We start from the raw sequence: 23,028 nt of genomic DNA on the forward strand, positions 1-23,028 counted from the left end.
CAACCCTCAGTTCATATAACATCTATTTTAATCCTTACGACTCTTTGAGACAGGAACACTTGCCAGCCCCATTTCACAGAGGAGGAAACTGAGGTCCAGAAGTCACATGGTGAGTAGGTGGTAGAACTGGCTTTTGAGTCTGGTAGTTGGCCTCCATGGCCTTTACCACTTAACCATGCTCTCAGAAGCCCCGGGGGAATGGACTTGAGGTTATTTCCAGTGTGTGGAGTCCCTTCACCCACACCCATGGTACTGAGCAAAACCCCCACTGTGAAGACACATGCCGCTTTCTAGACCGCTCCCTCCAACTGAGAAAGCGGCAGCCGCTTATCGATTCACGAGTCGGTTTCTAGTAACCGTGCTTGTGCCGTAGAAGCAGAGGCCCCGATGTCACTCCGTAGCTAAGGCTTGAGCTTGGACTCGGGGTTGTCATAAGCCTGAGTTTAAATCCTTGCTTTGCCTCATTCTATAACCTCGGGACAGTTCATTAACTCTTCTGAGCCTCAGTTTCCCCACTTATAACACAAATAAGAATACCTCTCTCCTGGGGTTGTGGAAATTGAATGGCGATGGACTACAGTGTTTCTCATTTGGAGGCTGACTGCCACATGGTTTCCCCATGAGTCTAGAAGCCTCAGCAGGGTCTTTCAAAAAAATTTTTTTAAAGATTTTATTTATTTGACAGAGAGACAGCAAGAGAGGGAACACAAGCAGGGGGAATGGGAAAGGGAGAAGCAGGCTTCCCACTGAGGAGGGAGCCTGATGCGGGACTCAATCCCAGGACCCTGGGATCATGACCTGAGCCAAAGGCAGATAGATGCTTAACGACTGAGCCACCCAGGTGCCCCCCCCCCCAAATTTTTATTTTATTTATTCTTTTTCCAGTACGGTCTTTATAGACAGCCACCATCTTCCTTCCACTTTAGCCATTCCTATTTACCCCAATAAGAACATCTATTTCAGGGGCGCCTCGCTGGCTCAGTTGGAAGAGCATGAGACTCTTGATCTTGGGGTTGTGAATTTGAGCCCCATTTTGGGCACAGAAATTACTTAAATAAATAAAAATAAGTAAATAAAAAGAACATCTTATTTCAGAAACCTGTAGACGATGACTTACAAAAATGGGCAGAAGGAAGAGGTGGATATGAAGAAAAAGGTGTAAAACAGGCAGGGCTAAGGTCTCCAGTCCAAGGACCAGGCCTGGAGAACTGGAAAAGAGAAAGAGGTGACCTTTAGAGGAGACACAGGATGCCCCAAGTGCAAGAATAAAGAGCAGTATAAAACGCAGTGCTCACCCTTGGCAGACGGTCACTTCCCCTTTTACAAGCCCCAAAGGGTCTGCCGTCCGGTTCAGCCCTGCATGCACCAGCCATCCTTCCCTGCTCCACATCCCAATGGGGCCCGAGAACTGAGACCCACGTGTCCAGGGAGCTGCCTCACTGTCAGGGGATGACCTGCATCCCCTCAACACTCATGCTGAAGCCCTAACCCCCAAGAGCTCAGAACGTGACTGGATGTGGAGACAGGATCCCTAAAGGGGTGATTAAGTTACAATTGGGCCATTAGGGTGGGCCTTACTCCAACCTGACCCATATCCTTCTAAGAGGAGATGTGAACACCCGGAGAGATGCCAAGACATGCCCTGAAGAAAGACCATGTGAGGACACAGAGAGAAGGTAGCCACGGGCAAGCCAAGGAGAGAGGCCTCTGGGAAGCCGCAACTGCTGACACCTTGAGCTTGGACTCCCAGACTCCAGAACTGTGAGAAAATAATCTTCTGTTGTTTAAGCCACCTGTCTGGCAGCCTAAGCTGAATGTGAACCAGCCCCTAACCTGTGCCGTGTAACATGCTGTCCGAACCAGACACGAGGTGAGAAGAATCCATAAATGCACTGTGAGCACCCGCAGACTGTTTCCACTCGGGGTTCCTTCCATGAGCTTCCCCATGGGCTCCAGGCCCCTCCGCTTCCCTTGTTGTGCACCCACAGACTGTTTCCACTCAGGGTTCCTTCCACGAGCTTCCTGATGGGCTCCAGGTCATTCGCTTCCCTCTGAAGGTGGTTTCCAGGCCCATCCAGGTTCCCAGGGCCAACTTCATTGTCCTGCACATCTGCTCTCTAGCTGGAAAGCACCTTCTGTATTCGTTCCCGCACTTCCTTCGCTCCCAAGGATACCATCATCTCGGCTACAGGGGGTCCTTGCTAAGAACGAAAAAAGAAAACACTGCCTCATTGCCTTAAGCTGCCGAAAGAGCAAACGCCCAGCCTCAGTCTGCAGGCACTCTGCCCCAGGCCAACCCCAGGGCTGCCGCCTGCCCCCCAGGGGGCACAGTTAGCTTTCTATTGTTTTTACTTTCTGCAGCTGAGGCTGGCTCCCAGGAGCCTGTATTCCTGTGCTGATATGTTTATTGCCCCCATTCAACCACCAGCTCCGTGCAGGTAGGGAGTGGGTGTGTTTCATTCACTGCTGTACCCACTGCACCCGGCACGGTGCTTGCACACACAGTAGGTACACCATAAATACTATCTGCTGAGTGACTGAAGGGAACGATTCCGCTTCATTTGTCTTTGTATCCCTGAGCCAGAGTTTAGTGCCGGCCAGTGAATGCCAGCTGAATGGATGAATGAGGGGCTCCAGGGAACCGTCCAGCCCATCTGCCCACCTACCAGCTGTCCGCTCAGGGCCACTCGGAGGAGCCGCATGACAGTACTGTGTTTGGTCCCTTCCAGGCCTTCAGATACCTTCCTCAGTTCGCTATTCAGCACGTCCTGAGTTAAGCTTGTACCGGGTCCTTCCAAAAGCCTAGAAAAGAGGGGTGCCCGGCTGGCTCAGTTGGAAGAGCATGCAACTCTTGATCTCAGGGTTGTGAGTTCGAGCCGCATGTTGTGTGCAGAGATTACTAAAAAAAATAAACAGGGGCGACTAGATGCTCAGTCGGTTAAAGTCTGACTCTTGTCAGCTCAGGTCTTGATTTGAGGTTGTGAGTTCAAGCCCCGCATTGGGCTCTACACTGGGCACGGAGCCTACTTAATAGAATGGTAACAATTAAATAAATAAATAAACTTAAAAAAAAAAACGAACAAAAGCCTAGGAAAGAGCCAGTCTATGGGGGCCAGTGGCAAGCAGGTGAGAGAAGGAATTTCAGAAGATTAACAGTCAGCTGTGACTGTTCAAGCCAGTATTCAAGCCTGCTTGGGGGAGAAGGGAGGGAAGGAAAATCTATTACCCCCACCCCCATCCAAGTTGAGGAAGAAAAATCACCAAGAGACCACATACACAGATAATCCAAGCACAATATAGGAAAACTACATAATAAGAGATTTTACTAATTTCTACCTCAATTATTATATGATCTGTATGCATCAGTTTTCTCATCTGTAAAGTGGGGATAGTAACAGTGTCTGCACCTCACAGGATTCTTGTGGGGCTAAGTTAAAACTTGTCAGGAACTAGGTACATTGCCTGAACAAACAATAAGTACTCCAAAGTATTAGATCCCATATTACATTAAAAGATTAAATATTAGCTAACATTATTATATCCAAGAGCTCAAGGACATTGCAAGAGAATCTAAAAAAACGAACTTAGGAACAGGTTAGACACAGGATGGAAAAAGGAAGCCCTCTGGGAAATTACCTGAAATGCAGTGAAGGGAAGACTCTTTGAGGGAGTGTATAGCACAGAAGCGCAGGAAGAAAGACTTCAGGAGACCCCGGCTCCTGTAACACCACTCCACCAACTTGCTACTTTTTTTTTTTTAATTTTCAGGGCAGCAACCATGCTCTTGCACTCTCCCTTGCCTCCACTCTGGGACACAATGAGATTCAGGCCTATCAGGTCTGCACATCCATGCTGGCCTTTATGAACTGTCCGGTTAAGTCACAGATGCCGCCTTCCCAGCGGCCAGGAACAGCATCTTGCACAGCGGCATGGAGAGGTAGGTGACCCAGGCCTGCGTGCATTTCCAGAAGGCCTTGTACTTGGCAGGCCACTGCACTTGGACGTGATGAAGTAGGGGAAGTAGGCCAGGGTGAAGCAGTTCCTAAAGTGGAAGAGGGTCACGGTGCCTGCTGCCCGGGGCCACCAGAGCGCAGGTCTCTGCATGAGCCGGCCTGGCAGCCCCTTCTTGCTACAACCATTCTTTGCTCACAAGTTGAAGCACGCCAGACCTAAAATCCAATAGGCCAGTCACTGCTCTCTGCTCTCCTGGCAGGCCAGCTGGGATCCTCTCACACAAGTGCGCTTGAGTTTCAAGAGACTCCCCAGTCACTTAGAGCTGGACTTGCCAAAAAAGAATAACAACAACTCTGAGTTGGAGCGTAAGACAGACGCAGGGTGGGGTGGGTCTATTTGACAGCACCTTGCCAGTTCCCTTCAGCTACTGTGGAGACTCCAACTGGAAGTGCTGCCCAGGGGCCGGGGCTGGAGAGCTTCGCCAGTGCGGACGATCCACGATGCCTGTGATACCGCCTGTGCACATCGGGGTCCAGAGAGCCCCCTTCCAAGGCTGGGCTTCGTGCGGGGGCTACTGGCCCCGGGGAACCGCGTTCAGAAGTAACTCGAAGAGACTGCCGCTTCGCACTGACAGATTTCCTCCCTAACTCCGCATTTGAGCAACTGAGTTTCAGTGGGAGGCAAAAGTAATCATTCTTATTACATCGTTAACTGGGCCACATGATGACTGTTATTTCCAAAATCCAGGAGACAAAATCCGGAAAATATAAAATGTAACGTGGGAAAAAACAGGTACTCTCCTCCACATCGCTGTGGGGAAAGAGGCTGCCAAGGAGCTGGTGAAAGAGTGACAGGCCCCAGGCGGCCAACAATGGCAGCTCAGGACATGTTAGAGCTGGCCCAGAGCTTGGCGTGGGCACAGAAGGGACTTCGAGAAATCTGGCAGCTCTGAAATGCTTGAGTATCAGTTTTCCTGCCTTGAGTGGGAGCCCCAGACTGTCTCTGAAATCTAACCCCATGGCAGCGATGGGGAGTTAAGGCAATGGTCCTGGTGAATCAGAACTAAGGGCCCCTATGGTAGAATGCCCTAAATTAAGGGAGTATTAACAATAATGGCTCTTGGTAATTTATCCTGGAGATACACTTGCAAACCTGCTTAATGATGTCTATACATAGCTATTCATTGCAGCATTGTTTGTAACTGTAAAATCTGGAAGCAGTCCAAATGTCTACCAAGAGGAAATGAGTTAAATAAATTATGGTGAAGTGGTTTCATAATGGGATAGGTGCAACTGTAGAAAAGAATGAGAATGCTCTCTAGGCACTGGGCAGCTCCACAGTATCTTAAGTGAAACAAACCAACCAAAGACACGGAGCAGAACAGTGTTACCGTATTTCCGTGTAAAAAAGAAGGATCATTTAGATATAATCAGGAATAGTAGTAACGTACAGAGGGTTCGGAAAACTGGGTGGATGGGGGACAAGGATAAAAATGGGTTTCCCAATTATCTACCTTTCTTCTGCTTTCTGGGCTTCAAAACCAGGTTTGAGAGATCTGAATGTGTTCATCATCAAAATATTAAATTTAAGAACTTCTAAGAACGGAGGTATATAAACATAGTGTTGAATACTCTCACATTATGCAAAGGAAACTGCTAAGTGTGGTGCATTTCTATTGGGAGCTGCAGTAGGACGGAAAACACGCTTTTTGCCATAGACCTTCTTGTACCATTTGTACATTACTGTATTTCCTGCCACGTGCTTTTCTTATCACTTCCAAATATGTATTAAAATATATTGAGCTTTCCAGGTATCGGGCACTGTCCAAGTACTTTGCACAGAGAAACATATGGCCTTGTAGTCCCAGCCTGCCTGGGTTTGAATCCCTGCTCCTCCAACTTATTATAATTTTAGGCAAGTTACTTAGCCTCTCGGTGTCTCGATTTTCTCATCTATAAAATGGAGATAACGTTTTAACCTGATACTTCATTAGTTGCTGTGAGTTTAAGTATACCCCCCCACACACGCCCCTCACATGTACCTAATGTATAGAATATATAAAATAGCCCACTGCAGGCATGTACGTAAGCAAACACTTATTACCTACTTTAACCTTCACAATAAAGGTGGGAGGAGGTAAGTAAAAAGGACACTGTGGGTTTTGCTGCCCAGCATCCGTCTGCGTTTCTCCTGATACCCCAAATCTCCTTGGGGAATCACCTCGCTCCCATTCTCAGCCCATGTGCCCTGACCGGGGGTCCATTTAAAGCCCGGGAGATGATGAGCTAACCTACGCTGATTGGCACGTCACGCTCTCCAGGCTTTGATGACTGGTTCAGGGACAGGAAAACGAGGCTACCCGGGCTCTGTCAGCATCCAGCTCAAGACACAGCTGAGGCTTTGTGGTGTTGGTGCCGTCTTACAACCAGAGCGCAGATACGAGAGAGGCTGCCACTGGTCCCTTCTATCCTTTCTCCTTTTCGTATGCAGTGATAAAATTTTTAGCCAGCCTCATAGCTGCCAAGTTAAAAAATCTGTATTTTCCATGTGTGTGGCTTGGTGTGGCCCCCGAGACAGGCGTTCTAGCCAGCAGGGTACGGGTGGGAATGAACATGTAACCCTTAAGTCAGGTCCGTAAGGGGAAGGAGCATCCTGCCCTTCCCTTTTTCCTCCTTCCTCTTCTGGCTGAATTGTGGATGATCTGTGAGCCACCATGCACATGAACAAGAGCAAAATCTAGGGACAGCAGGACCCTGGAGACCTGGGAAAAGCTCTTCAGCCCTGGATGGCCACTCCATATGGGGGAAGCACTGTCGTTTCTGTTGTCTGGTAGAAAGTCCTACCCTCTATCCACCCAAAGCAGAGTCCTTGCAGAAAAAGGAGCCAGTACGGAGAAGTGCAGAGCAGAAAATCAAAGGGACAGAGAGAAAAAGTAGGTCTTGGTGACATATTTTTGGCCCCTGCACAGCTTTGGTTGTATTTCTGTTCCTGTTCAGAGATAAGAACTATGGTGTCATCTCTACCTTGGAGATGAGGAAATGGGAGCTCAAAGAGGTGCAGTAAGTTGGCCACAGTGATGCCGTGTGGGCAGAAGAATAACCGGGTAAGTGGCGGTACTGGGAGGGAACACAGGGGACCCAACCCCAAAGCCCAAACACACCGCCCCGTCTGAGGAGGGTCTGGGCTCTTCTGGGGAAGCCCCCCTGCCAAACACAGCCAGTCAGCAATCATCTTGTCCAAACCCTCTTGCCAGCCATGGGGTGGTGTGGGGGCCCCACAGCCAGCCCTGGAGGAAGGGGGCCCCGGGAGAGGGAAGTCGGGTGTGGAGCCTTGAGCTTGGCTGTAGGAACTCACCCCAGCACACGTTTGGCAATCACGTCCACTTTCTCCGAAATGGTGCCCAGCTGCGCTAGTCCCACAGCAGGCCGAGTCCACAGGTAGGAGTGTGCCGGGGAGACCAGATCCTGCAGGCGGCAAATGTGACCCTAGGGGGCAGAGGCAGTCGTTGGATGTGCTGTGGACAGGGCTCGGACACACCGGGAAGGTAATCGGGGTGCCACCCACTCCTTCAGTCTCCTGGAGCTCCCCGACACACCTGTCTCAGCAGGATGATCCTCTCCACGTAGGCTGGGTCCAGGACATCCCTGTCTTGCAGCTGGCTCCCGAACGTCTCCTCCACCAGGGCCTGCAGCTTCCCCACCAGCTGGTGCCTCTGGGTCTCGTTGCTCACCAACCGACAGAGGTGTAGCCTGTAAAAGAAGTCAAGGGACCATCCTGACACTGGCATCGCCAGCCCGCCCAAACCCCCTCTCCCCAGAGGAGTGGGGCAGCGGGGGGAGGAGGGGGTTGGAAGAATGACACATTATGTGAGCTGCCCCTCCCACAGCCTAGAAACAGAATATATACAGGAAAGAGATCTGGCCAAGGTCTGCAGCAGCCTGAGAGCCCCAAGCAACCCAGAAGAATATCCTGTTTTCAGTGTTCCTAAAATAGGAGCTAACATTTTAAACTAGGAAGAGATCACATAAAAATAGAGATTTCTGTCATCTCTCAGGAAATCCAAAGATCTGGCTGCAAAGGGCCCGAATTCCCCAAGCTTCAGTGGTTAGTGCAGAGTGGAGGCTGCCTGGCTCACAGGCACAGCATGCTCCAGTTTGCCAGGCCCTCTGCTCCCCAGTGCCTCTCCCGGCCGGCCACCCACCCTGTGCTACTGGCCTGGTCTCTACAGGCACCCGAGTTTACAAGGCAGACTCTGCAAGTGTCTGCCTCCTGGCACAGCTTAAAACATGGGGCTCTGGCACAAAGAGGCAGGGGTCAAGAATACAGATTGCTAGGATTCAAAGCCAGGGGACAGTTCAGAGGACAGAGTTGCTTCAATCCAGGGCTCACAGTTAAAAAGTTCAGGTTTTCTTTTCAGTTTGAATGTTCTTTTCCAGAATTCTTCTAACTGCCTTGTTCCCTCTCTTTGAAAGCAGCAAAGCCTCTAAGCAGGCCCTGTTGGTCCTCAGTCCCCTCCCTAGGCTGCCCTCACCGTGTCCCCAGCAATGTCGGAGGGACCCGAGAAGCAGAGGTACAGGGCTGAGGACCAATCTGCAGGAGCTTGGCCCTTGTCCTTGGCATGGAAGGCAGGGAGCAGTGGTGGGTGAGTTATGTCCTGGGCTCTGGAACCGGACAGGCCTGCGGATCAGACCAGTCCTGTGAGATGTCTGCTGCAAGTTACATGAACATTTAGAGCCTCAGGATGCTCGCGACCATGTGGGGATGATGGGGGGAGGGAGGGCTCTGTCACAGGGCACTGTGCAGATTACATGAGGGACCATCTGTAAAGCACAGAGCTGGAGATGGGCAGGGAGTCGGAACAGAGGCTCCCACACATCAGTGGTGGAAGGAGGAGACCCTCTGGGAAGCTATCTAGAGCGCACAACTATCTAAAAAACATAATGATTTTTTTATAGTTTTTTTTTTTTAAGATTTTATTTGACAGAGAGAAACACAGCGAGAGAGGGAACACAAGCAGGGGGAGTGGGAGAGGGAGAAGCAGGCTTCCCGCGGAGCAGGGAGCCCGATGATGAGCCGAAGGCAGAAGCTTAACGACTGAGCCACCCAGGCGCCCCCATAATGATTTTCTTAAAAGGAATTAAAACCACATGCTGAAACTGTTCCGAAGACAGCCTCAGCAGCGAGATGAGACAGTAGAAAGAAAGCAATCAAGAGACCCTAGTGGCTAAGCTTGAGATAACATGCATCAGGTCCAGGGCCTGGGAGGCGGTAAGTGCTAGACAGATGGTCATTACTGTTACTACTCCTACCACACCTCTAGTGCTGCTCTGGCAACGACTATTACTACCTTTACTACTAGCACGGAAATAATCACAGCAATGACTCGATGCTAGAAACATCTAAACATGACAGCTTTGGCTGCATTAACTTCATGAGTGTCAGTTCCAACACTGCATCTCCTCCCTGATTCGTGCTGAGCAAAGCCCACCTCTACCTTCCTCTGGCTGCCCTCATGCTTCAGGGGGGACTAGAATGGGTCACCAGGTATCTCCCCCATTCTGTCCCCATTTCCCCGAGATGCTGCTTTCCCTACAATCAGTAAAGTAGGGTACAAGTTGCATTCACTCTTGAATGCCCCATTCCAGAGATGTCTGCTATTTACTGTGTGAACTTGGGCTAGTTATGGAACTGCCCTAGGTCTCGGTTTCTGCATATGCAAAATAGAGCAGAGTCAGGCAACTGACCTCAGAGGTCTAATGGGAGAAATAAATGAAGTAATATCCTTAAAACACCTGCAGTCAATGTGAACTCTCTGGGCTCACGTAAGTAAGGCACTGAGGAGAGCCTGTCCCCAAACTGTGCTCAGGACATGGCATCAATGAGTCCCTTGTCCCCTCAGTACACATCTGTCCACTGGCTTTACCGCTGAGGCCCTTAGATGGATATGTCAACAGTGACGTGAACTGTAACTGGATTTACAGCTGTGAGTGAAGCACTACGTGAAATGTACAACAGGTGCCATGAGACGATGCTCATTCACTGCTGGCTGCGGGACCTGGGGGGTGATTCTGAGATGAAGATGCCCCTTCTCCAGGCCGTGGTTAACAGAATCCATGCCAGGGATGGCCAGGACAATGGTAATGACAAAAACAGCACCTATTATTTACTGAACGCTTTTTATGTGCCAGGGGCTGTGCAAAGTACTTTGACACAATGTTTAATTTAACTGAACTTTTTTTTTTTTAAGATTTTATTTATTTATTTGACAGACAGATACAGAGCGAGAGAGGGAACACAAGCAGGGGGAGTGGGAGAGGGAGAAGCAGGCTTCCCGCGGAGCAGGGAGCCCGATGTGGGGCTCGATCCCAGGACCCTGGGATGATGACCTGAGCCGAAGGCAGACGCTTAACGACTGAGCCACCCTGGTGCCCCAATTTAACTGAACTCTTAACGACAGTTGCACAAGGTGGGTACTGTTATCAGTCCCATGTTCGAAAAGAGGATACAGAGGATCCAGGAGGTTAGGTGATTTACATGCTCTGTGTCAGCTCACAGAACGGTAGACACCTGAGCCCACAATCAAAATCAGGTCCGTGTGATTCCAAAGCCCACTAGACCCTCTGCCCTGGGGACCCATCATTAGCAAGAAAGCCCTTTTCTACCAGCGTCCCCCCCCCTCCCCCTGCCAAGGTTCTCCACTCACCTGTTGAATTCTGGGAGCTTCTCCAGGTCCAACAGGGCTGAGTGGCAGGTGATCCGGGTCAGGTCAAACTGTGTTATCAGTTCCGGCAAGGTCCTGCCCATCTGGTTCTCTGTAAATAGGCATGCCCAGCCTCAGCCCCCGGCCTCTTTCAATCACAAGGGAGGCTGGTTGAGCACGTTCTGGGTTCCCCATTGCATTCTGACCAAAGGGATTCAACTTCTAGCTCTTTAATAGATCAAGGGTCCGAATGAGCTTTCATTTGCAGAAAGGATTCTGTCCCTCAAAAAAGCAAGTTTGAAAACAATCAGGCTAAACAACCCTCACTGCCCCCAAAGATGCGAGCTGCAGAACAGCATGCTCATGGCCTGGCTCTGCCCAGAGATTCTGATTCCACTGGGTTGGGCTGTGGTCTGAGCATCAGTATGTTTTACAAGCCTCCCGGGTGATTCCCAAGTGCAGGCAGCGTTGAGAATTGCCGTGTTGGGAGCCCCTCCTCCTGAGCAGCAGCTCCGCCCCATACAATCGGTGGGCATCATAGTCAGGCCTGGGCCTCAAGGGAGCCTCTGCCATGTCCCTTACAGGCTGTGTGACTTTGGTAAGTCACTCAAACCTCTCTGAGCCTCTCAATCCTCTTAGAAACAGCAAGGATAATAAATACCTCTCAAGGATATTTCAAGGAGTAAGCCAGATAAGAGCAGAATAAACAGTAAGCAGACTATCACTGCCACATTTTCAGAAATCCCCTTCACAGAGAGGTCATCCTAATTTGCTGCTTCTTTAACCTTTGGGCTCTTAAGTCTTGGGCCAAGGGTAAAGGCTCAGCTGGAATAAACTAGGGTCATAGTAATCTTAGTAACACTGCTGAAATCCATACTTGCCACAGAGGTAGTAATATAATTGTCAGAATCCTAGGATCTATAATTTTCGGGGCTCCTGGGTGGCTCAGTTGGTTGAGCGGCTGCCTTTGGCTCATGTCATGATCTCAGGGTCCTGGGATCGAGTCCTGCATGGGGCTCCCTGCTCAGTGGGGAGTCTGCTTCTGCCTCTCCCTCTCCCCCTCCTCCCTGCTCGTGCTCTCTCTCTCAAATAAATAAAATCTTTAAAAAAAAAATCTGTAATTTCCGTGCTTACTACGAGGCAGATAACTTTCCTGGATGCCTCATACTCACGAGCTCAGTGCATCCTAACCTTATGAGGAAGATCCTTATCCCCATTTTACAGATGAGGCAGGTGAAGCTCACAGACCATAAGGTCCTTAAGGGCAGGGGTTACATCTATCTCGTTCACTGTTGTAGCCCCAGCACTTAACACCATTTCTTGCTCAATAAACACAAGAATGAACTTCGGCAAGACTGCAGGTGGCACAGCCAGGGCTGAAGACCAGGTGGGCCTGAACCAAAGCCCTAGCTCTTCACTGCTATGGTCCCACAGGACCTCCCAAGTGGGTGGGTACCTGCAAACCCTGAGCCACAGTTGGTGATGATATCAAGCAAGGCATCCGGCAGGAAGTCGGCAGCCGCAAAATGCTCCACGAAAATGTCCCCTTGCCTCTTGGACAACTTGCTGCCATCCCTGTTGAGGAGCAGGGGCAGGTGGGCAAAGCGAGGTGGCTGCCAGCCCAGGGCCTGGTAGAGGAGCAGATGCTTGGAGGTGGAGACCAGCCACTCGGAGCCGCGCAGCACGTGGCTGATGCCCATGTGGTGGTCGTCCACCACGCAGGCCAGGTGGTACGTGGGGAAGCCATCGCTCTTCAGGATGACCGGGTCCCCCTCCACATGTGCCACCTCATGCCGATTCCAGCCGTACACCAGGTCCTGGAAGGCTGGCGCTTCCCCCTCCAGGCGGAAGCGGATTGCAGGTTTGGGGCCTTGGGCTAGCTTCTGGGCCACCTGCCCCTGGCTCAGGTTCCGGCACCGATTGTCGTATCTGTTGGGGAGCAGAGCAGCATGATAGCTAGGGGCACCAAAGACAGACGTGAGTTCTATCTTCGTCTCTGATGGTTAGGTGACCTAGGTTAAGTCGTGTATTTCTCTAGCTCTTCTTCCGGTCTCCAACAGGGATAAGAGGGATATATTGGAAAACCAAGTGAGATGACAGCATGACACACACGCCTACCTGTCAGCCTGTCCCTCTGCTTCGTTAGCGAGGAGATGGCAAAATGCCGAGTCGGTTGAATCATGGCTGGTGTAGCCGATCATGCAATCGCTTTCCCCTATGCCAGCGACTGGTCCAGGTAGGACCACTCTACTCACTGAGACTCAAAGAAAAGTCTGCTTGGGGGCAAGCAGGGGAGGGTTAGGGTCCTGGGAAAGATTTTCTCTCCAATCGAGAGTGAAAGACCCACAAGAGGAAAATCCCCTTTTTTATTCCCTGCCTTCCTTCTCCTTCTGCGCTCTTCAGCTGCTGTCCTATGAGGACAGAATGCTTGGAGCCACTGCAGCCACTCACAAGGGATGGGGGTGGGGCAGGAGAGGCAGGGAGGAGCCAAAACAGAGCTCTGATGTCTTGAAGCTGCTGGTTTTATCCTTGAGTCTCTCACCTCCAGACTTTTTATTTTTTTTTTGGTTGCAAAAAGGTGGTTTTTATGGGCAGAAAGAGCTGCTACCTCACCTCCAGACTTCTGCAGAGTAACTGGTAAATGTCTGTGTGGGTTATGCCCTGGCTACTCCAAGTATAGTCCGTGGACCCCCAGCAGCAGCCCCACCTGGGAGCCGGTCCGAAATGCGGCATCTCGGGCCCACACCCCAGATCTGGTGGATCTGAATCTTCATGTTAACTAGATCCCCAGGTGAGCCATCTGCATGTGAAAGTACGAGAAGCTTTGGCTTGTCCCCCCCTTTTTTTTTAATTCTTTCTTTTAGTAAACTCTACCCCCAACATGGGGCTTAAACTCATGACCCTGAGATCAAGAGTCGTGTGCTCCATTGACTAACCCAGCCTGGTCCCCTGGTTTGTCCCTTTTCCTTTTTTAATTTTTTATTGTTATGTTAATCACCATATATTACATCATTTGTTTTTGATGTAGTGTTCCATGATTGTTTGTTCATAACACCCAGTGCTCCATGCAGAATGTGCCCTCTTTAATACCCATCACCAGGCTAACCCATCCCCCTACCCTCCTCCCCTCTAGAACCCTCAGTTTGTTTTTCAGAGTCCATCATCTCTCATGGTTCATCTCCCCCTCTGACTTACTCCCCTTCATTCTTCCTCTCCTGCTATCTTCTTTTTCTTTTTTCTTAAAATATGTTGCGTTATTTGTTTCAAAAGTACAGATCTGTGATTCAACAGTCTTGCACAATTCACAGCGCTCACCGTAGCACATACCCTCCCCAATGTCTATCACCCAGCCACCCCATCCCTCCCACCCCCAACCACTCCAGTAACACTCAGTTTGTTCCTGAGATTAAGAATCCCTCATATCAGTGAGGTAATATGATACATGTATTTCTCTGATTGACTTATTTCAGTAAGCATAACACCCTCCAGTTCCATCCACGTCGTTGCAAATGGCAAGATCTCATTCCTTTGGATGGCTGCATAATATTCCATTGTGTATATATACCACATCTTCTTTATCCATTCATCTGTCAATGGACATCTTGGCTCTTTCCACAGTTTGGCTATTGTTGGTTTGTCCCTTTTCCATAGGGCATTCCATTACTTGCTCCCCAAAGCATCCTGATACACAAATTTAAGGCTGAAAACATACTCCTTAACAGAGTTAAGTGTTAATTAGTAAATGGCTGTGTGGATTCCACAAGAGAACTTGACCGTAATTTTAAAAAAAGAACCTTCTGCCAATGGACAAGTGGACTGTTTTAATAAAAGAGCAATGCTGCAATGAATGTCATGACCTCATAGAATCATCCAGTCCTTGCCCAAACAGTTCATTTAAATTGGAACTCCCCAGTGGCACTTGGCTGGCTCAGTCGGTAGACCTTGCAACTCTTGATCTCAGGGTCATGAGTTCAAGCCCCACATTGGGTGTGGAGCCTACCTTAAAAAAAAAAAAAAAAGGAAGGGGGGGTGGCACCTGGCTGGCTCAGGCAGAAGACCATCTGACTCTTGATTTCAAGGCTGTGAGTTCAAGCCCCATGTTGGGTGTACAGATTATTTAAATAAACTTTAAAAAAAAGTTTTAAAAATTCTTTAAAAAATAGGGGCTCCTAAAAAAAAATATAGGGGCTCCTGTGTGGATCAGTTGGTTAAGCGTCTCTGGATTTCAGCTCAGGTTGTGATCTCAGGGTCATGAGATGGAGCCCCACATCGGGCTCCATGCACAGTGTGGAGCCTGTTTGAGATCCTCTCTCTCCCTTTGCCCCTCCACCCAGCCCCCCATGTTCACACGCATGCACCCTCTCTCAAAAAAAATAAAAAATAAAATTCTTTAACAATAAATAAATAAACAAATAATAAATAAATAACTGGAACTCAGATGTCCTGATGCAACTGCTGATAGGAAGCAAGGTGGTCAAGGGCCACAGGGCAGTGTCTATCAAAGCTCCAAACTGGCCCTGGATTCCCACATCTAGGAGGGTCTCCAACAAATGCCCTGCACATGGGTACAACGATGTATGTCACCACGATCCAACCCAGCTCTTCTGTTTTAACTACAGATTAGAAATGGCAGAAAGCTTCATTGGTAAGAAACTGGTTAAGGGCTGGTACATCTGTACAGCAGAATATTACACAAGCCAAACAAAAATCTACGGGCCAGTATAGACTGGGTCCCCTCAAGATGGTAAGTGGGAACAGTTAAGTTGCACAGTCTGCATTCTGTGTGCTGCCGTTGAAATCAGGGAGAAGAGAAACAATACGCATTTCTCAGGGTCTGCATCGAGTGTCTCTGGAGGAGACCTAAGAAGATTCTAATGGCATTTGTCTATGGCGAGGGAAACGGAGTGACCAGAGTCAGGGTTAGGAAAGATCTTTGCACACATAGCGCTCTGGACCTGAAAACATTTACTTCCTCAGAACAACCAATAACTGAAATGACACATTAGTGCTGCCTGAGAGCCAATGTGGCAGGCAGCTCTGACATGGCCCCAGTGATCCCAACCTCCGGGGTTTCTGCCCCCGTGGCATCCCCTCCCTGGAGCATGGGCTGGACCTAGTGGCTTCTTACGAACAGAATGCAGAAGTGATGCGATGTCTCTTCCTGGATTCAGTTACGAAAAGACCCGGGTTTCTGTCTTGCTTGCTCTCTTTTGCTTTCGGTCTGGCTCACTCGCAGCGAAACCAGCTGCTATGCGGGGAGCTGCCCTGTGTCCAGGCCCACATGGCAAGGAGCTCGAGTCTCCAGACAACAGCCAGTGTGGCCCGGGGTCTGCCAACAGCCTCACGAGAGAAATGGAAGATCCTCCGCCAGCCAAGCCTTGAGAAAACTGCAAACCTGGCCAAAACCTTGACTGGAGCTTTGCGAGAGACCCTGAACCGAGGGAGCCAGCTAGGCTGTAGCCAGGCTCCCGACCCACAGAGGCCATGCAGGGACCACAGTCTGGGGGCGATCTGTTACACAGCAACAGCCCAGGGACATATGCAACTTCGGGGAAGCAGCCTCGAGAGGCTGGGGCTCTCACCGGGGCGTCTGATGGTTCCTCAGGGCCTCCTTCTTCAGGAGCTCCAGCCGCTGCGGTGAGCAGAAGCAGCGGTAAGCGGCGCCAGACTCCAGCAGCGCTTCCGTGGCCTGGGCGTACAGCTCGAGCCGCTGGGACTGCTGGTAGGGCCCGGCAGGACCTCCCCGGCGGGGGCTCTCGTCAGGCGGGATGCCTGCGGCACAGCAAGAGACCATGATCACCAAGATGCTCGCAGCACTGGTTCCTGGGCACTGTTCTCTGTGCTGTAGGCAAACAGTAAATCTCCCAATGCTCACAACAATCCTCAAGGTTATTACTGTTTCGATTTCCCTTGTACAGATTGAGAGATAAGAGAGGCTAAGGGCTCAAGGTCGTGGGGCCTGCCAGATAAGGAGTCACGGAGGTGTGTTGCCTCCGCAGTCCACGCTCCCGACGGCACGTGCTCTCCTCCCATCCCTTGCCCGTGGAGCGGGAGAGCAGCCCAGGCCTGGAACAGCTAGCTCAGAACGAGGAATGGGTCAGGGCACAGCCCAGCAGGCCCTGGCTGGATCCCTAGTTCTGCGCCTCAGAAGCTGGGACAAGGGACCCTGAAGATGTGTGAGAGCTGCAGAGCCACACACCTACCAGGCTGCTTTTATGTTCTATGATCTCCACTAAAGCCTCAGAACTGCCCTGCCACGTAGATGCCATCCTGACGCCCTTCAGTAGGGATACTGAGGCACAGGCGGGCTCTGTTCCCTCACTTGGCCAAGGACAAGGGATGCAACTGCAATGGGAACCCAGACGAGCAGGCCCCAGAATCCACGCTTTTAACCTCAGCAGCCTTCCCCGCAAAGCAGAGCGAACAGTCTACCATGCGGAATGGCAGCAAGAACGGGATGCGTCAGCGCTTACACAGCGCTCAGCCCAAGGCTCACCTGCAGAGCTGCCACGCTGTGTGCCGTGAAATGAAATGGGACCTGTTCTAAAGCCACAGCCCCAACCCAAGGTCCAGTTTCCTCAGGTCACAAAGGACAGATTTGATCAATAAACACTTCCCACAGAGATAGAAGGGACACACAGGAGAGCTGGACGGTGGTGTTTCTGCCCTCAAATGGCTTTCCAATGAGTTCGGAAAGTGAGGACATGATTAATCCTGCATACCCGACATTAACACAGATTCTGCAGGCACATAGGCCTGGGTTCAAACACACTGGCCTGCTCTGGGGCCTTGAGCAAGTCACCCTTCAGAGCCTCCATTTCCTAGTTACAAATAACAACTCTCCTGGGCACCACCATGCTGTTAGCACGAGCCGACACACGTGAAGGGCTCAGTGCCTCGTTACCTAAGTGCTAAGCACTCAGTTTGGGCTGTGATCATGATCATTCAGCTCCCTCTCTGGCTGGGCCTCTATTTCTTCATTTGTCAGAAAAGACAGTGACTTAGGTACATTTGGGAGCCCCTTCCTGACCTAACCTTAACATGTTTGGTACTTGGATTGCCCCCAGGCTTAAGAGCAATTCCACTAGGGGAACTGAAAATGTATGCTCATGTAAAAACTAGTATGTAAATGTTCACAGCAGTTCCACTCATTGGAGTCAAAAAAGTGGGGCAGCCGGTTGGCTCAGTGACGTGTTCAACACTTGATTTTGGCTCAGGTCATGATCTCAGGGTCATGAGATGGAGCCCCGAGTCGGGCTCCGTGCTCAGTGGGGAGTCTGCTTGAGATTCTCTCTCTCCCTCTGCCCATCCACCGCTTGCTCTCTCTCTCTAAAATAACTAAATCTTAAAAAAAAAAAATCAAAAAAGTGGAAATAATCCAAATGCCCATCCACTGATGAACAGAAGGTGGTATTTCCATATAAGGAATATTATTTGGTCACAAAGAGGAATGAAGTATTGACATGTGCTACAACACAGAACCCCTCCGCTAAGAGCCAGTCACTAAAGGTACATGTTATTCGAGTCCATTTATCGGAGATGTCCGCAATTGGCAAACCACAGAGACAGAAAGTAGATTAGTGACTGCTGGGGCTGCGAGGAAGCAGGAATAGGGAGCGACTGCTAATAGATACAGGGTTTTGTTTTGGGAGGATGGAAATGTTCTGAAACTGGATGGTGGTGATGGCTGGCATAACAGTGAATATACTAAAAAACCACTGATTTGTACACTTTGAAATGGTGAATTTCATATCCAGTTAATTATATGTCAGTTACAACAACAACAGCAACACAAGGTGACTCCTGAAGCAGGAAGCTACAGAAGTCAGCCACTACTCTGCCTCATCACAAGGCTGGGGGCGGGGGGGAGCTCTGCTGAGGGGCCGCAGGCCACACTCATGCAATCGTGCTGCCCCAGGAGCTCCGAGAGTGGGACCTGTTTGTCACTGTACCGCTCGTGCCTAGTACAGTGCCCGACGGGTAGCAGGAGCTCCCTGAAATCCAAGTTCTCAACCTAGTCTGCCCGGCGCTACGTGGTTCAGCTCTGGCCAACCCGTCTTCGCAGTCCCTCTGCTTTGCTCACTGTGCTTGGGCCACGCCGGCCTCTTCGCTGTTCCTCTAACACACACTACACTTTCCTGCAGCAGGGCCTTCCCATCTGCTCTTCCCTCTGCTTTGAATAGTCTTCGCCCAGGCAACCACGGGGCCGGCCCTTCACTGTGCAATCTCTGCTTTCGGGTCACCTCCTCCTAGAAGACCACCCTATCTGAGAGAGGATCCCTCCATGCCAGTTCCCTAATCTGTCACACTTGTCTCCACCACACTCATCAACACTTAATGTCACAGTGAGGATGAATTAATCTGTTCATCCGTCCTCTCCTACTTACTGGGCACTGGGTGTCTGTTCAGTGCTGGAACAGGACCTTCATTACAGTTAAGTGATCTTCGTGAATGAATTCCTTTATTCAACTCATTTTTTTTTTTTAAGATTTTGACAGAGAGAGAGAGACAGTGAGAGAGGGACTACAAGCAGGGGGAGTGGGAGAGGGAGAAGCAGGCTTCCTGCTGAGCAGGGAGCCCAATGTGGGGCTTGATCCCAGGGACCTGGGATCATGACCTGAGCCAAAAGCAGACGCTTAATGACTGAGCCACCCAGGCACCCCTTATTCAACTAATCTTAACTAAGCATCTGCTATAACATTCTACAACAGAAGGTACAAATGAAATTGGTTTTTGACCTTCGGGAACCCAAAGTCTCGTTAATAATTTACCTGAGATTAAGATACACGTCTCATAAAAGTCTTGGTACTTTTGGTATTTTTCCTTGGTGAGCTTAACTGGTTATACCTGCCCTGACAGATAGGCGACTGTTGACCCAGGGAACATACACTCTTCCTTGTCTTCCTGGAGTTTAGGAGGCCTCTGGATTAAACATCCCACTGTTTAAAACTGACTTTAGAGGCTGCACACATTTTGTTTGGATCACACAACGTGGTTTAAAAAAAAAAATCTGGGCTCAAGTTTAACAATGGGAAGTGTTCACTAAAAAAAAAACAAAAACAAAAAACCAGTAACAAAAACCTGGATTTCTGACTCCTCTGGGAAGTAAGAAGATTGAACAAATTGGGCCAGCACTCCCACATGGGAACAAGGAGCTGGAGCTTTCTCCTGCTCACTACAGGCCCCGCCTCTCCAGCTCCATCCTATGCTTGGCCTGAGAACCTGAGGTAAGAACAGGAACCTCAGAATAGCCTCGGAGCTTTTCCTCAGGGAGCTTCAGCATGTTTTGGGGAGGCACATGCCACCCGAGGCAGCATAAATGTACCCACCTCTCTAGGAAGTCCTCGTTCTCCATCTTGGTCCCCGTGAGAAGACCTACAGGCTCCTTTCCCTGCTCCCTCTTCCCCCTTGGAGAAGGGTCCTTCCCCGGCCTGCCTCACCTGCCCACTCCAGCATGTCTTCAATATTCTCTGCTGCCCCAGGCACAAGGCGGGTCTGATCTGTGTCCTCCAGCCTGAGGAGGAAGCTCCCCTGGTGCTTCTTGGCAAAGATATAGTTGTACAGGGCAGTGCGGAGGCCGCCCAGGTGCAAGAAGCCTGGGAAAAGAAGAGAACAGCTCAGACAAGACACGGAAGATGAACTGACATGCCTCAGCCAAGAGGCAAGCATGCCCTGCTTGTAACAGGATGTCCCAGCAAGTATCAAAGCTCAAAAAAATGCTACCCCGTCCCATCTTTCTAGCCAGGACCCAGACAGACGACCACAGAGGATTGGAGTGGTCCACTCATTTAGCCCCTCATCCCGGAAGCAGAAGACCACCCACGTCTTAAGAGCGTGTAATGTGGTAAAGACTCCCAACTCTCCCCAGTTGCACCCACTGTTCTATTTTGAGATGTGCCTCAAAGCCAAGTTTTACCCAAATGAGGACAAGCAGAGGATTATCCATGGAAGCCACATCACATGCGCACTTAGCGTGTGCAAATTCAGTAATGTGCTTGGGTAAAAAAAAAAATTAATTACAAACTGGAGATACCATACAATTACATTTTGCATAGACTCTCTGATTTTCACCTGAAGTTTTGGCTTTGAACACTAACCAAAAGTAATACTTGATTCTACTATATTTCTCTTCACCTGAGTTCAAACTCCTAAGATTTTACTTTTCTATCATTCCTGACTGAAAGCTTAAAATTAAACATTTTCCCATTTCCCCTTGTCCTGTCTTCTTCAGGTCAGGCCACAGCCCTGTCTCCACAATGAGCTTCTGTGCATCTACAGAAACAGGAGGCAGCAAAGGACACGAAAGGCAGACTCCCGTTCAACACTGATTATGTGTGACTCTCTGCGGGTTATCGCAAGGCCACCACAAAATCAGTGGTCCCCAAGATGGAAGATGGGGGTCCAGTAATTGAAAGCAAGACCCCTTAAATAAACCTGGATTTAAATTCTGCATCCATTTACTGGTTGCTATCCCATGGGCACTCTACTTCACTTGTCTGAGCTTCAGTCTTCCATCTGTTAGAGATTAAAAACAAAAAAATGGAAACCTCCCTTACACAGTTGTTGTGAGACCTAAATGTTGATCAAAGTACAGCTTTCCATTAATTTTAGTAATTAGTGATCTCGGTTGCTTGATAATTCTTTTATCTGTCTGTAGTCAACAGCCTTTTCTGTATGGGGTTTTCCTGCAAATTAGCAAGGAAAATGAGAACTATAATCATAATAGAGAATATTGTTTATTAAGCTCTAAGAATACCAGACCTTGCTAAGTGCCTCAGTTGCATTAGTTCAAACCCATGAGGCAGGTACCATCACTCGACCTGTCTGACAGAGGGTAAAACTCAGAAGCTCAGAAAGGTTATGTAATTTGCCCATGTCACACAGCTGAAAAGTGACAAAGCCAGCAATCTGGACCCAGCCAATCTCAGGCCTTGGCACCCAACTACTATGAGTGCTCCGCAAAGCAAGGCACAGACCAGTGCTGGTCTGCAAACTGTTGCCAGTTCACAACAAAGCACAGAAATTGAGAATAAATGTTTAGTAACTTAACAGCAATGTGACAGAGTAATTTTATATCTGGTGAATCTAGTAACAATAGACTCACATTTTGTATGCTTTTAATATTTTTTCCTTTTTACTAGCTGATTTATGTTGGTTCTATAAAAATATTGATCCACAATCAATTGGGAATTAAAAACCAGTCCTGTCAACAATGGTTTGAGAAGCCCACTCTGCATTCTACCGCCTGCCAGGAAAGATCCTGCCACAAAGGAAGTCTTAGGTGTGGATCCTAAGGTTCAGAATGAGGGAGACACGCTCGGTGGGGAGAGGCCAGAAGGTAGGCTCCCTGAGGAAAAAAACCCGGGGGAACTAGCGGGTAGGCCCCGACAAGATCTCCACTAGGGTAAACAATGAGCCCCTGCCTCCCTCTCTAACCACAGGGCCTTTGTACCTGCAATTTCCTCTGCCCATAAGGTTCCTCCTATAAGCTCAAGGATAGTCAGCTTCTTGTGTTTTGGTTCTCAGCTCAAATGATACGTCCTCAACGAGGCCTTCTTGAGCTTCCTACCTAAACCCCAGCTCCCTCTCCTGCTTCATTTCTCACGTGGCACCTGTGACTACCTAAAAGTAGTTATTTTTACACGTTGTTTGTCGCGGTCACTACAACGTAAGCTTCTTGAGAATAGGAGCCATACGTTCCCGAAGACCACCGTATCCAATGCCTAAAGAGTACCTAGTACACAGTTCGTATTCGGTACACATTTATTGAATACACGAATAAGAGACCTAAAGAGATGGTACACAAAGAACTTCCTGGCGATGTGAATAATTTCCGCTCGTAGACCTGTTTCTGCCTCTGTAAAATGGGGTCGCGCTGCCCGCCGAGTCTGACTCCACCGGAAGGGATTCTTTCGGGAACATTCGGGGGGCGGGCACGGGACGGTGGACAGCGACCTGCAGCGTCACGTCCGCCAAGGTTACCTGTGGGACTGGGGGCGAACCGCACTCGCACCGCAGCCCCGGGATCAGTGCCCAGGCTGGCTTCGCGCCGTCCCATGGGGCGGCCCAAGGCCGCTGGGGGCCTCACCGACTGCAGCAGCTTCTTCAGGAGCACCGCCATGTGGAATGGAAACGCACACGTGGGCTTCCTCGCGCATCACTTCCGGGGCCTCTCCCAGCCAGTCCGCTTCAGCCACAGAGGGCGCAGCCCCGCCCCTTAAAGGCGCAGCCCCGCCCCTTAAAGGCGCAGTCCCGCCCCTTAAAGGCGCAGTCCCGCCCCTTAAAGGCACAGGCCTCCTAGCTTGCAAGCCCACGCCCCCCCAGCGCGGCTGCAGCCCCACTCGGCCTCTAGGGGGCAGAGCCCTTCGAGCGGG

At 50.0% G+C, this 23,028-nt stretch overlaps 1 protein-coding gene across 1 annotated transcript; it reads right to left on the minus strand.

The window, feature by feature from the left end:
* On the minus strand, nt 1–22,778 carry EARS2 (glutamyl-tRNA synthetase 2, mitochondrial). The gene is made up of 9 exons (XM_028090457.2): nt 22,637–22,778; nt 20,095–20,250; nt 16,237–16,426; nt 12,111–12,583; nt 10,658–10,766; nt 7,550–7,703; nt 7,309–7,439; nt 2,667–2,802; nt 1–2,201 (listed from the first exon to the last, which is right to left on the minus strand). Exons 1-9 carry the CDS (start codon nt 22,773–22,775, stop codon nt 2,118–2,120), a joined length of 1,572 nt encoding a protein of 523 aa, XP_027946258.1. The 5' UTR covers nt 22,776–22,778; the 3' UTR covers nt 1–2,117.
* Nucleotides 22,779–23,028: the final 250 nt, after the last annotated feature.

Source organism: Eumetopias jubatus, unplaced genomic scaffold (genome assembly GCF_037043125.1).
Source record: "Eumetopias jubatus isolate StellerSeaLion01/CBP00866 unplaced genomic scaffold, mEumJub1_p1.0 scaffold_12, whole genome shotgun sequence".
In the NCBI taxonomy this organism is placed as follows: domain Eukaryota; kingdom Metazoa; phylum Chordata; class Mammalia; order Carnivora; family Otariidae; genus Eumetopias; species Eumetopias jubatus.

Excerpts from the sequence above, each read along its gene's own strand:
- EARS2 (XM_028090457.2), bottom strand. The coding sequence starts at position 22,775 with ATGGCGGTGCTCCTGAAGAAGCTGCTGCAGTCGGTGAGGCCCCCAGCG. Across the intron at positions 16,427-20,094 it reads AGACATGCTGGAGTGGGCAG|GCATCCCGCCTGACGAGAGC; the intron begins GTGAGGCAGGCC and ends GCTGTGCCGCAG. Across the intron at positions 2,202-2,666 it reads TGGCCCTGAGCGGACAGCTG|CAAGGACCCCCTGTAGCCGA; the intron begins GTAGGTGGGCAG and ends TTTCGTTCTTAG.